Consider the following 13,528-nt stretch of genomic DNA (forward strand, 5'->3'; position numbering starts at 1 on the left):
CCCCCCAGAAAAAGGGCCAAACCAGAGCTTACACCCCAATAAGAGCCAAACCCGAGGTTAGCGTTAAAACTGCACGGTAAACCCTCAGGGTTCAGTCTAACCTAAAGTCTTCATTTCGAGTCCCAGGACAGGCAACTGAACCTGAACTGAAAAAATAAAGGAGTAAACAAGCGGCACAAAGTGGGTCAAGCTCTCCAAGTGTCTCTGGATGAAAGTGTGCAAAGCAAATAAATAAATTATAACCTGATTCCTGTGTGAGGCTGGAAGGTGTAATAATAAAATAAAAACTAGGAGCCTGTTTGCGATTTTGGTTAGTGAGGAGGACCTACCCCTGAGCGAACGAGCGGGAATGTGGGGGGCGGTTTTGGGACACCGCTGTTATGACTGAGATGGGGAGGGATGGAAACGCTGAGCCTGGGATCCGCAGCTGATGGGGCGAGTGGATGAGGCGGCTCTATGGAGAGCATCTGTTTCTACTCAGCGGCATAAACACGACTGCGGCCATGCGGAGGGTGTCGGGCCCCCAAGCCGGGGGGCCCCACGCTGATCCGGGACCGGCGTCCGACTGATTCTGCAGGACATGGTCCTCGGGTAAATATGGTCACGCGTTATATACCCTAACAGCTTCACTGGGAATCAGGGACTAGTCTTTTTCTGGTGTGATCCGCTAGGCCGTTTGTCTTTGGAAAGCGGCCAGCAGAGCTCTGCTTATTTTTACCGTTACAAACTGGGGACGTGATCACGTGACCTCGCATCCCGAGAGGGATGTGATGTGCTGCACGGGGACACAGCGGCCATCACAGCCCACTACTGAATACGGCACACTTACAGCAGGTTACGGCATCCACGGGAGGGGGGAAATTAGTGGCCAAACGGTGCGTGAAAGCAAAAATAAACAGCGGCATGATCTCAACCCCCCCCCAAAGTGCCACTGCACCACCCCCCCCAAGGGCACAGTGGTTTGGCCCGGGATGTTTGCGTTTGCTGTCCCGCTTTAAAGGGCGGTCTGCTTGCGGCCCCTCAGGGGGGGTTGTGCATTGCCACACAAAGGCGGAGACCGTGAGTCCACCATGGCGCCAAATCCAATCGGCACTGAGACGCGAGGGGATTCGGGCAATTAAACCCGCTTCAACGTTAATGGGAAGAACAAAAAAAAAAGCTCCATTTGTGTTTAAAGCGAAAGACAGCAGATGGGGTTACGTTCATTACTAAAATAACTGGGAGGGGGGGCCTGGGGAGGAAGACGAACAGTCCTGACAGCTTAATTATCAAAGTCGCTAAAGATGTATGGGTTTATCAATCACTCAGCCCCCAGGGAGCATGGACCATTACCAGGAGCGTGATGTGCGGATCCCGCCCAGACGCTAGGAAGCCGATCATACCAGCATGTTACTCAACACCTCAAACCACACACCCCCCCAGCCATCCCCCACCCCCACAAGACCCACCCCTCTAGCCACCGCCCCCCCAGGTCCACTGGACCCACCATCCAATAGCCATGGCCCTAATGGCTGCTCCAACCCAGTGGGATCACAGCGATCTGGATCATATCCCACAATGCACTGCAAGTACGGCCATAATACATCCCCCGAATGGGACAGCAGTTCATTGCAGCCAACTGTAATGAGTTCCCTATCATTAACCTGCAGTAAGTGACAAATAGCAGCATTTATTACAGTAAACTTTTTCGATTTATATGAACCATTTATACAAACTGAATCTGGACACAAAATAAAGATTTCTAAGGACTGCTGATATGGGGGATTTGGCCTCTCTTCACCTTATGATGGCTCGATAATGCGTCTGTGTGCACTCAGAGCCTCACACTGTGCCTTACATGGCACAAGAAGAATCACTGGTAGCAATTAAAGAACACAGAAAAAACGACTGCTTTCACATGACATATACAGGCTCATATTTAATCTCTGTGAAATGCTGCCCCCTGCTGGTGACACGTGGGATGCCATGCCCCAGTCCCCAGGAATAGACCCTTGTTGCATGTGGCATACCTGAAAGAACCGCCTCCAGGGTCGTTCAGCTTGTTTTTCTGATTGGCTGAGCCTTGGACAGCAAAGGCAACAGCACTTTTGTTTGCCTGGATTGCTGGCCCCTTTAATATTGCACCTAGGAGAGTGATACAAAAAAATAATTTAAAAAATAATAATAAAAACATTATTATCACATTAGCATTTCTGTCAAACAGCTTGTCATTGCTACAGGAATACCTTTAACCGTTTGTGTTAAATGCCCGTCCCCTGTGGAGTTATTTAAAAAAAAGACAAACACACATATAGCAGATTGTAAAGACTGCAGCGGGGAATTCTCCCCAGGTTTGTGTACGAAACATTCCACACTGTCAATATCGCTGTGGCTCAAAGAGGCTGCAGGTCCCCAGAGCCCCGAGACACGTTTGCGGGAAGGCAACACAGACAGCCAGAGTGAATTTAAACTTGATTTCAACAGGCATGTTTCTCGCCAAAAGGCAGGAGGTATTTATAGAGACTTGCTGCAGTCCATGTCGAGGACTTGTAGCCACCTACGGATAACCCAGAGCAGAGCGGGCCAGCGGAAGTTAAAGCAGATGCTGCTATATTTGCGCACATGCACGGCCGGCTTTTCGGGGGGGGCGCGATATCAGTGTCATGTGATTCAGCCGATTAAGGTAAATCTCCTCCACACATGCAAGCAGCTGTGAGCTTCTGAGTCACTTTGTGGTGGGATGCCGCATGTGCACGCGTGTGAGAATCCGCGCGTGTGTGAGCACTGAACACAGAACCGTACCTGGAGCTCGAACGGCCTGTGTGATAACCACAGGCATCCTGACTGGGGGGCCCTGAACACCTGCTCTCTTGATACCCTGGAACAAAAAAACAGAGGGTGGTTCATTTGTCGTGTAGAGCAGCACAACCAGTGACAGAGTGTAAGGATGCAAATTACTTTAGATCCGAGGCGCTCGGCCCTCCTCACTAACCGTGAGATCCGAGGCGTCGGCCCTCCTCACTAACCGTGAGATCCGAAGCGTCGGCCCTCCTCACTAACCGTGAGATCCGAGGCGTCGGCCCACCTCACTAACCGTGAGATCCGAGGCGTCGGCCCACCTCACTAACCGTGAGATCCGAGGCGTCGGCCCTCCTCACTAACCGTGAGATCCGAGGCGTCGGCCCACCTCACTAACCGTGAGATCCGAGGCGTCGGCCCTCCTCACTAACCGTGAGATCCGAGGCGTCGGCCCTCCTCACTAACCGTGAGATCCGAGGCGTCGGCCCTCCTCACTAACCGTGAGATCCGAGGCGTCGGCCCTCCTCACTAACCGTGAGATCCGAGGCGTCGGCCCTCCTCACTAACCGTGAGATCCGAGGCGTCGGCCCTCCTCACTAACCGTGAGATCCGAGGCGTCGGCCCTCCTCACTAACCGTGAGATCCGAGGCGTCGGCCCTCCTAGCAAACTACAATCCTCAATCCGTCTGTATTCTGCACCAAAATTCCAGGTTAATCACCATCTAAGACGGGATTCACTTTTGTACCTTTAAAGTTCACCTAGGATCATCCATCTATATGCTCACATCCTTACAGACTTACACAAAAGCGATCATGTGAGGCACAGACAGATGCAGGAAGGGGTGGCAGTGGGGGACATTCAGCATATATAACCACTCCCGACTCGCATCGTGTTCCAATGTGCTGAGGACTATGGTACAGCTTATCAGGCTGGATAACCGAGCAGGTCAGAGGGGACGTTTAAACACGGTTTGTCTCCACTATTTACAGGTGCTCCTGCATCAAGCAACCAGATTTAAACTCTATGTCATAGGCAGAGCTCAGAACATGCCCTGTGCTTGGCTGGGCAAGGCTGGGACAGGTCAGGCGGCTGTACGTTGTCTCCAGATCTCCGGCATCTTTGGTACACGATGAATGGCAGGTGACCCCCGTGACCTCTGCTGGCCCATCTCCTGCAAAGCCAAGCTTGTCCCGTTGTGGGCGTATATTGGCTAACCCTGTAAAATCTCCCCACTAACCTCAAGACCATCTCGTAATAAAACCAAAAGTCGTTTGAGCCATTTAAGTGTGCCGTTTCCAGGTGTGGCTTGGGGGGTGGGGGTACATACCAGGGCTGACGCGTTGGCTTGCACAGCGCCAGGCGGGACGGTGGCAACGCTGGCAGCCATGCTGTTGGGATGCCGCACCCTGATGGCGGGGCTGGCGACGATGGTGGGCATCGTGCCGGGGGCGGCGGCAGAGACGGGGACAGCCCCGGGCGGGACGGCCTGGGGGGGCTGCGTCAGGGACTGCTGGCTGTTCAGCAGCGACAGCCTCAGGGCTGGGAGGCTTTTCTATTAGTGGGGAGGACGGAAGAAATGAGACGAGTACAGAGCGAAGACCCAAGAAGCATCGCAGGGGTCTGGGCAGGTCAGGGAGGACTGGCGAATCATCTGGCTGCCATCAAACAGGCCATCAATGGGTAAATGAGAACCGCAGTAGGCGGTGCTATGAGAGCTGCCAATCACTAGCGATGGCCAATGAAACTTCTTGAACCAAGTCTAGTGGTGTTAGAAAACAGAAAATACAGCAATCGGTTCATGAAGCTTTATTTGGTCATCACTACCAATAACTGCACTACCAATAACTGCTTTAAGTTTAAGGGACACTGGATATGCCAGTGATTGACAGCACAGTTAAAGTTAATCCTACTGAATTATCATGGCTAGAATGGAACTGGAAGACCGCCCCCCCCCCCCCCCCCCCATGGCAATCATGGAGGCTGGCATGAGGACTCTGGGGCTCAGTCCGGGAGTGAGGTCAGGTGTCATGTCATGTGTGGTCCCATCGTTTCAGGGGCACAGTGCTGTATGTGCTTGGGGACACACCTTGAGGAAGGGAACCAGGTACGGCTGCGGCGACGACTTCAGCTCCGACTGCAGCCGATTCGTAAACTCCTCCGGCTCAATTTTGGCATCCTGCAAAGGGTTCAAGGAGCTGGGTGAGGAACCTCTTCCTGCAGCGCTAATCTGAACTTACGAGAGACTACAAAACATCGTGAGAAAGTGTGGGCTTTCTAATCCTCTCTCAGCTGATGTGCACCATTATTGGGCTTTATCACATGACAGGAGCCAAAAAAAAAAGCCATAGTAATTCAACACGGTGTGACAGCAAGTTATTGTGTCAAAAAAGTGGTGTCTGCTGCCATCTACAGGCAGGATGAGGAAGTGAACTCAACCATACAAAACTTACAGAATACCAAAACCAAAAGTAACAGTGCCTGGAATGATAATCTTAATTTCTGCTGCTTAATAATTCACGCCTTGTACTATACGAACAATATAAAAAAACACCTTCACCCATTATCCCCCTATATTTCTCTGCAGACGATGCCACCTGCTGTCCAGAAACGCCCTAACCCTACAGATATAGGCATAAAGTGCCACTATGGGACCCTGGCCACACCAGAGATGAAGATGGGGGCACCGGTGGAGCTCTCTCACCAGGAGGTCCTGGACAAGAGCCTTCACGTTGCGGGACGTCTCCGGCGAGGGTGAGTTGTGGGACGCCAGTTTGATCAGGGTGGCCAGGAAATTCTTGCACTTCTTCACATTCTCCTGCATCTCCTGGGAGCAAGAAAAGCGTGTGACGACCAACATCAGGACAGGTCTTCAGGCTCAGGGGCCAGACGGTGCGACGGAAGTGGAATCAGATGAGGGGAGAGAGAAGGAAGGATTCACAGGAAGAGGAGGGGAACGGGTTTTAAGTCAAATCTAATCACAGCTGTGGTGAAAAGCTCAGCCTACAGACCTGGGAGATAACGGAGGCCCCCGGGCCAGAGGGGGCGGGCACAGCAGTCTGAGGGGCGCTCTGTCCCGCCGCAATCACCGTCTGGTGCTGCTGGGGAGCCGGCACCGGGCCCCCGATCACGGCCGCCTTCTGGGGGGGGACAGACAAACGTGATGTGACATCCTCACAGCAAGCCTGGGAAGGACAGATGGGTAATGTGACACCTCCCCCACTTCACAGGGGCTGCCTGGGATTCTCTGAGACAGACCCCTACTTTCTTACGGGTCTTTCTGAAAAACTTACAGTTGCTAAAGCATTCCAAGGCACAAGAGGGAACCCTCGATTATCAGAAAACCGGTGGCGAATAGGGTTTAATTTCAGCCGATTCATGCCCCCGCAATGGGTAAAATAACAGCCCAAGGCAGACCGATGAAGCTTGGGGAACAGCGACATCTGCTGGCGGAGTAGGGAAGGCGCAGGAAGGGCCACTCACCGGAGCCGCTGCCGACGAGGCCACCTGGAGGGCGGGGCTGCCGGCTGCAGTGGGAGACGGCAGCACCTTGGCCTGAGCGGGAGGAGCGGGCCGGATGGCCTGCGAGGTCACAGTGGCCTGCTGAGTCCGACAGGGAGAGAGAGTGGGATGTGTGAACAGACTGCATCAAACCGGGGAGCTGCTGGAATCTCGCGGGTCAGACTGGCTAATCACTCATCGGGGGGGATCCGGGGCCTTCTATTCCTGGGCGCAGCCCTTGGCATTGTTCTGCCGGCATCCGGTACGGCCCTGGGCGATGCCCAGGAGGGCGTGTGGGGGCGGGGAGGGGACAGGATGTGCCCTGCCTGCAGAGCCGCTCACCAGCTGCAGGTCCCCAGGCAGCGATGGGGGAGTTTACACTGGGGAGTGTGTCTCTGCGCGATCTGGGGTGGTGGGGGGGGGGGGGGGGGGGGCTGTTGGCTGCTCCATCACAACAGATTACTCACATGAAAGCTGAGGCGCAGTTTGCTTTTTAAAACGATTAGACAGTGCACTGATAAATGATTTAAGGAGCGTGGAAGAAAATCTCACCCCCAACCACCCACCCCCCCCCCAACGGGAAAGGGCGGCGAGCCAAAGTCAGGTCCCAATTTCCACCTCCATCCCTCCCCATCATAAGAACGCGATTCCTCATCTCGCTTTTCAACAGCACTACACGAGACGGTTGAGATAGAAAGTGTCTCTGACCAGAGCGGCTCATGGAAGCAAACCAGCCAGCGTATGTGGAGATTCCACACAGGGTTCATCTCAGGGGGAACCTGCTACGTCTGACGCTGCTATAGAGTGCAGAGAACGCGAACTGCAGGACACCTAAATGACGACGGAGCTCTAGGACTCATGGGTCAAAGTCCTAGAGCAGAGGCATTTCAAAACATGGCACAAGCTTCGATCACATGTGCACAGGTGAAAGGGGAATAACGTCAAGCTCAAATACTCCCGACATATTCTTTGACATTAATCTGATTTCTATTTTGAAATAAAAATCAAAACAGTATTCAATATTTCTGCCATGAAAACACCTTTGACCCCCTGATATTCATCTGGATAAATACAGTTCCAGAGTTGAGCAAAAAAGTGCACCAAAAAAAAAAAAACCCTGTACAGCCTGGGCCCCCGTCTGGGAGCCCGCTCTCCATATGTGCAAGCCTGTAAATATAAGCACGTACGGGGATACGGCCAATTTCCCAGCTATGACTCACACGTAAGAAACGGTTGTACTGAAACGGAGCTAAAAAGCATCTGAAGAAATGAGGTGTTTGGGCTGAGAGCAGGAATACACTAAATTCCACAACATAGCAGACAGCACTGGCACAAAACAGACTATGGTACCCTGCAGTGCCCACACGTAAAACGCAGCTTCTACATAACACACAGGTGATGTTCCTTCCCTGTACCAGCGCTTCCCAACCCGGTCCTTGGGGACCCCTGGACAGTCCATGTTTTTGCTCCCTCCTAGGTCCTGGTACAGCAATACATGGGCCGTTGTGGGGGGGAACACTGCCTTACACAACCATGTAACAATAAATAAGCATATTGGGCATTCAGTTCTCATGGTGCCTCACTGCCTCATAACTCCAGGAACGGGGGTTCGAATCCAGCCTTCTCTGTCTATGGATTTGAAGTGACCAAGGAGTGTCTCAAAATTTCCCACTGGGGGTGTGTGCAGTGTGTGAGGGACTGGCATCCTGTCAAGGGTGCACCTCTGCCTTGTGCTGCCCAGAACTGGCTCCAGCCCTTGCAACCTGACTATAAGCGGTTGGAACACGACAATGACGCAGGGGACAGTCTGCGTGACATTTTTACCTTCACATTGTTCACTCTCATGCTCAGCTTCACGGTCCAGGTTTTTTCTTGCGACTCCACACTAATATTGCAATAATCCTGTGTATGGACAATCACCCCGGCAACCTTGAAAACATCTCCCATCCCAGAAGCTGCCTAAGGTCCCTCCCACTTCGTATTTAGACAAGAAGTTTTCCTAAGTTATGGCTTGGAAGGGGCTGAAGCTCCTCACTGACTTCAGTAACTCGCTGTTTGCAGATTGACCATCTAGTTAGCTTCAGTGGAAATGGTTACCTACCTGATTCATGGACTCTGCAATATCCCTTTTTACAAATGTGCTTGTGGAACACAAGACACTGGATTATGAAAGGGGGGGGGGGATCTTTCTGAATTTCACTTGTTCCTCGATGACGCCTCCCTGACTACAGACTGAATGCCCTTGATGTAACTTTTATAATCTCACTCTAATCACTGACTCACTACAGTTAAAACTCCCCAAAGTCTCCCTAATGCTGAATAATCACATAATTCACAAGCAGAAGCGCCCCAAAAGGGGAAGGAACACTGAATAATTCAAGGGGACACGAACACAAACGGGGCCCGGGAATGAGATGGCAGCCTGGGGCTCAGGACCCTGACTGACCTTTTGTCGGTAGGGGTGGAGTCAGGATTTCGAGCCTCACATCTGAGTAAAGCTCCCATGTTAGAGGTTAGAGTACCAGCATCTGCAATTTACATTCAGTTCAGTAAGGGTGGGGGGGGGCATGAATTTCTATAGAAGACTAAAATAATCTTGAGACATCCTGCTAGGGATCGAAAGCAGCACATAACGCCACAGCATCCGCAGCATCTTAAAGTGCACGTTTCAGGAAGTGTTTGGATGTGGATTTGGTATCAGAAGCTAAAGCCTTCAACAGAGCAGCCTGTCCTTTAAAAGAAGATTAAACCTACAGAGCAGAGCCAGCGCCTCTGCTTACTAGAGCGTTAATGACAGGACACCGAATCGTGTTTAAATTTCTTATTATTAGCCTGTATCTACATACGTGGCTCCAAAGCTACGTTTATCTATCTGTGGTAATTTAAACCAATTTTACCAGAATGCAAGTTAACTTTGAGACTCAGATGAATGTACAGACTGACGGGAGCTTGACGGACTCAGAGGAGAACAGCAGGGGAAATCCTAAGTGCCAAAGCAGCACACATCTGGGTTGTCAGCATCACACTGTCATGGGTAACAGAACATTGACAAGTGGTCTGGCATGGGCAGAAAAGGTGGGAAGTGCCGCCCCCTTGTGGCTCCCTGCGGCCGCAAAAATGCTCACCAGCAGAGAAGCCTAAAAACAATAATTTGATAGAGAAATAAAAAATATATATAGCCTGCCAATACCATTAGGTCAGGCTTTAATTTTGGAAGACTTGCAGGCAAAGACCACCTCAGATGTTCAGTGCTAAAATGAAACAAAGATTATGTTTGTAAAGAAGCCTTTTAAATGACGGTAACCAGAGTTGGATAGTTCAAGTCCAAAAAGTAAAAATCCAGAAGATTTTGTTTCAACCAACCACCGGAGTACTCTGACTGTGCCTCTTCATACACAAGTGATTGGCTGAAACAAAATCTTGGGCTGAAGATTTACCTTCTGAAATGCACCTCTGAAGCACCGGGTTCTCCAAACCGATCTGGTGGATTAGGTGCTGCTCAGAACAACAGATGAAAATGACTGGTGGACCGGGCCCACTCAGGAAAGATGGGACCTGGGATGAGGGCAGAAGCCCACGGCCCGTTTCCAAAGACCTCAGAACACCTTCTCCTGTCATGTCATGAAAATCTGGCGAGCCCTAAGGATTTCGTGTGGCATAACACCATATTTGCATTCCAAGCCAACCAACAACAACTCTTTCATGTTACATAGGTCTTCGTGTTTGATTAAGGATTCTGAGTTTGCAGAGTCCATTCTGGATTTTGGTAGTTCGTAATTGTACACTTGGTTTTCACTGCTGTGTTCATTTCGTCTCCATTTTCGGATCTTACAATGAAGCCTCCCCCATTTTCCTTTTGTTCGTGTAGGTGGACAGTTTGTATATTTCGGTAAATGCGGGATTTCATTTCTAGTTTTGGTGAAAATCAGGCGCTCTCACACCACAAGTCTAACCTCTATGAAAACTCATAGCAGATGAGGCTTCCTATACCATATACAACCACACACACACACATTCTGACACAGCTCAACCCTACAGCTCAAAACACTTACTAATAATCCCAGGTTAGATTGGTAAGTTACTGGAGGCATAGATTCTCAGCTCTTCTCCAGTGAGAGAGCTCCACGTCACCTCAGAAGTGTTTAAGGACACATAATCAGTGGTGACACACCTGCAGCCTATTCTTATCAATATATCAGTTGACCCACTACTGGAGACACGAGGAAGCCAGTACACCTGCCCTAGAGACCTAGGTTCTAGTATTCAGTATGAACATGTTACCACTATATGGCTCTAAGGCGATAACTGTGCACTGTGAATCTTCATTTAGCTGCATCATAAAGCCTTATGTCAGAGTGCAAGGTAGAGCAACTCTCACCGTGCTCATTCAACAAAAGACAAACAAAGGGAATCTTAACTGATGAGCAGAGGTGGAGATTTAAGATCCAGAGAGTACAAATCCAGACCAGGATTTTGTTTCAACCAACCAGTTGAGCATAGAGTCACAGTCACGGAGTACTCAACTGGTTGCTGATGAGTCACGCCTGGCTTTAGTTAGCCGATCCTGGAGCAAGGCTGTAAGGTAGCACAGTTGCAACACACCGCTAGGGTTATGGTTCAAGTCCCTACACAGCCCTGCGTGTGGAATCTAACCATCTAACCATCTAACTCTCTTTGTGGTGTTTGTTTTTTCCTACAACTAATTGGTTTTCCTCCCACAATGTAAAAATATGTGGGTAGGCAAATGGGCACCTTTAAACTGTGTGTGCCCCGTAATGGGTTTGGTTCCTGTCCAAACTATCCGCTGCCTTGAACCCGAGGTTCTCTCGAATTCCCCATAACCTTGAACTGTAGCACGATCCCAAGGTGAGTACGCTCCTTTAATCATTTCTACATTCATTTTAACATATTATCAACAGAGTCTGAATGCAGCAATTTGTTTAAGATGACCGATATGAAACACATTCACCGCACCGGGTCCAACTTATAATCTCACTCCGCTGCCACTCTGCCATCTCAGGGGCCACGTGAAGTACCGTGGTCTACAAAAGCCAAAGCCTTAAGTATGGAAGAGCTCCAGGTCAACGGTCAGTGACACACTGGGGATCGAATGTAAGCACTGAAGGAAAGTGGCTTCTGAACAACAGACCAGACACATCCACCGGCCCGTTACTACAAAAAGGCTTTTTCTTAAACTGTCAAGCATCATCCAAACACTGTGTTCTGCAGGTATCAGCAGCTTAAGTTATTAAATACTGCACAATAATACTGGGCTCAGCAGCAATTAAATACAAATTTATCTAAGCATGGCAGTCTCCAGAACGTGATCCTTTCCAGGCCCGATGTGGATGGATGGACCATGTCTAACCAGACCTCAGTATAGGTGATTAACATTTTCTAGTAAGTGGGGGGAAGGCAGATCAACTACTCTTGTCCACTTTTTCTGCTCCTCCTATGCAGTGCACAGGCAGTGTGTCATACACAGCAGGTCCAGACAGCGCTCCTCTGGACGGCCAGCTAGGTGACAGACCACCACGCCCCACAAGACTCCCATGATGCACCTGGGCGACCCCGGAGGGGTTTCCCATTAGAGGGCCTGATCTGAGGCAACAGCCGTTCAAAGGTGACCTCACTTCTCATAGAGACCCCCACCCCAGTGCCTCCACAGCGCGATGGCTGCCTGTTGGGTCCCCCTTCCTCCCTTCCAGCAGGTCAGAACAGAAATCCGCTCACTCCTGTGTCATTGCTGAACCTCACAACAGGCCAATGCCAGGTCAGTCACCTGACACCCACACCACTGTGAGGGGGGTTGACTGCATTTTGGCGGGACAAGCGGGATCCTACGCACCCTCAAGCGTGTAATCCGACTGCACTCACACCCTTTCCCCACTTGCCTGAGCGGACACTTCCCATCAAATCCATGCTCTGCCCCCAGCCCCATTTGCCCGGACCTTCATGAGAAACTCAACCCTCACGTACCACCGCAGTTAAACTTTATTTTTAAATCTATCTATTTTTAATATGTTTCTGCATTTTATGTGGCCTCCTGGGTCACCGTTTAGGAGACAGAAATCAGAACTGAATTTAATTCACGTTAAACTTTTAACGTTTTAGTCGCCGTAAATGCAAGACACCCTGTAACTACATGACAGTATTTTAGGAAGAATCAGTCGGTAGAAAAGGAAGCGCTTTTCTAACCTGTGTGGAACCTAAAGAAAGACTAGACACCTCACATGGTCCAGCTAGTGCAGGAGGACATCCGTAAGCCCAAGGCCACGGGGCGGCAAGGGGTTCCAGAGCCGCAGACAGGGAGTGGGTGAGGCCATACCTGGGTGGTGGTCACTCTGAAGGTGGTCCCGGTGGTGGGTGTGGCAGGTCGAGGGGAGATGTTGCTGTGGGCCTGACCCTGGGCCTGGGCCTGGGCTTGAGCCTGGGCCTGAGCCTGGGCCTGGGCCTGAGCCAGAGCCTGCTGTGGAACCATCACCAGCTGCCCCATCTCAGTACGCACCAGCACCATGCCTGAAAGCACAAGACACAGCCACGCAGTCACAACTGGACCCCTGATGTCACACACCACGGAAAAAACGAGAAACTGGATACACACACAGTGTAAAAACTCACATCATCCCATAAAACACAATAAATCACACACACACACCTCACAACAGGAAGGGAAACAGCATAGCACAGCTCAGGGTCATGATATCGGTCATAACATCACTAAGGTAGTAAAACGGTAAATATGTTTCTCCCCTGGTTAAAGAGATAATGCTTTCCTTAATCTTCTGGCTTTTAATATTATATGACATTAATGTCTGCAGTTAATTCACTGGTTTTGCTTAGGATCTACTTGCACAGCTGTTCCTAAATCTTCACGGAGCACTTTGGATGGATCGCTGGGAAGGACCGTATGAAAACGAAGATGATCGATTCCCCACTTCCCACGTCAATAACGAGCCGGCAGCCCCGATGCAGAAAACGGGGTCGAGTCGGCGCCTTATCTTACCGTCACATCGACGGCCTGCGTGTGCAGCAAGGAAACGACACACATCCACATCTGTCGGGGACAGGTGTGCGGCACATCTCCCTGTTAACCCATTCAGAACCGCGCTCCTTTTTGCCATTACAGAACTCAGCTACAGGAGTTGGTGAACCTGAATGATGCAAGCATAACCTCGAGCAGTCACCACTCTGTGAAAGGACAGCCTTACGGAGTATAGTGGTTCAGATGGTGTAACCCAAAGCTTGCCT

At 50.6% G+C, this 13,528-nt stretch overlaps 1 protein-coding gene across 4 annotated transcripts in view; it reads right to left on the bottom strand.

The window, feature by feature from the left end:
* LOC111832695 (transcription initiation factor TFIID subunit 4-like) overlaps positions 1 to 13,528 on the bottom strand; it is a 55,038-nt gene that overhangs the window by 37,718 nt on the left and 3,792 nt on the right. The window contains exons 2-9 of one of the 4 annotated variants that reach the window (XM_023790343.2): positions 12,606 to 12,796; positions 6,260 to 6,376; positions 5,788 to 5,913; positions 5,481 to 5,603; positions 4,866 to 4,955; positions 4,107 to 4,331; positions 2,782 to 2,857; positions 2,010 to 2,124 (exon numbers count right to left, since the gene is read on the bottom strand). In XM_023790343.2, coding sequence (XP_023646111.2) covers positions 2,010 to 2,124; positions 2,782 to 2,857; positions 4,107 to 4,331; positions 4,866 to 4,955; positions 5,481 to 5,603; positions 5,788 to 5,913; positions 6,260 to 6,376; positions 12,606 to 12,796 — 1,063 coding nt within the window. Of the gene's footprint in view, positions 1 to 2,009; positions 2,125 to 2,781; positions 2,858 to 4,106; positions 4,332 to 4,865; positions 4,956 to 5,480; positions 5,604 to 5,787; positions 5,917 to 6,259; positions 6,380 to 12,605; positions 12,797 to 13,528 lie in introns of all 4 variants that reach the window. The other 3 variants (XM_023790342.2, XM_023790341.2, XM_023790340.2) reach the window with 3 other exon arrangements.

This window comes from Paramormyrops kingsleyae, chromosome 11 (genome assembly GCF_048594095.1).
Source record: "Paramormyrops kingsleyae isolate MSU_618 chromosome 11, PKINGS_0.4, whole genome shotgun sequence".
Classification (NCBI taxonomy): Eukaryota; Metazoa; Chordata; class Actinopteri; order Osteoglossiformes; family Mormyridae; genus Paramormyrops; species Paramormyrops kingsleyae.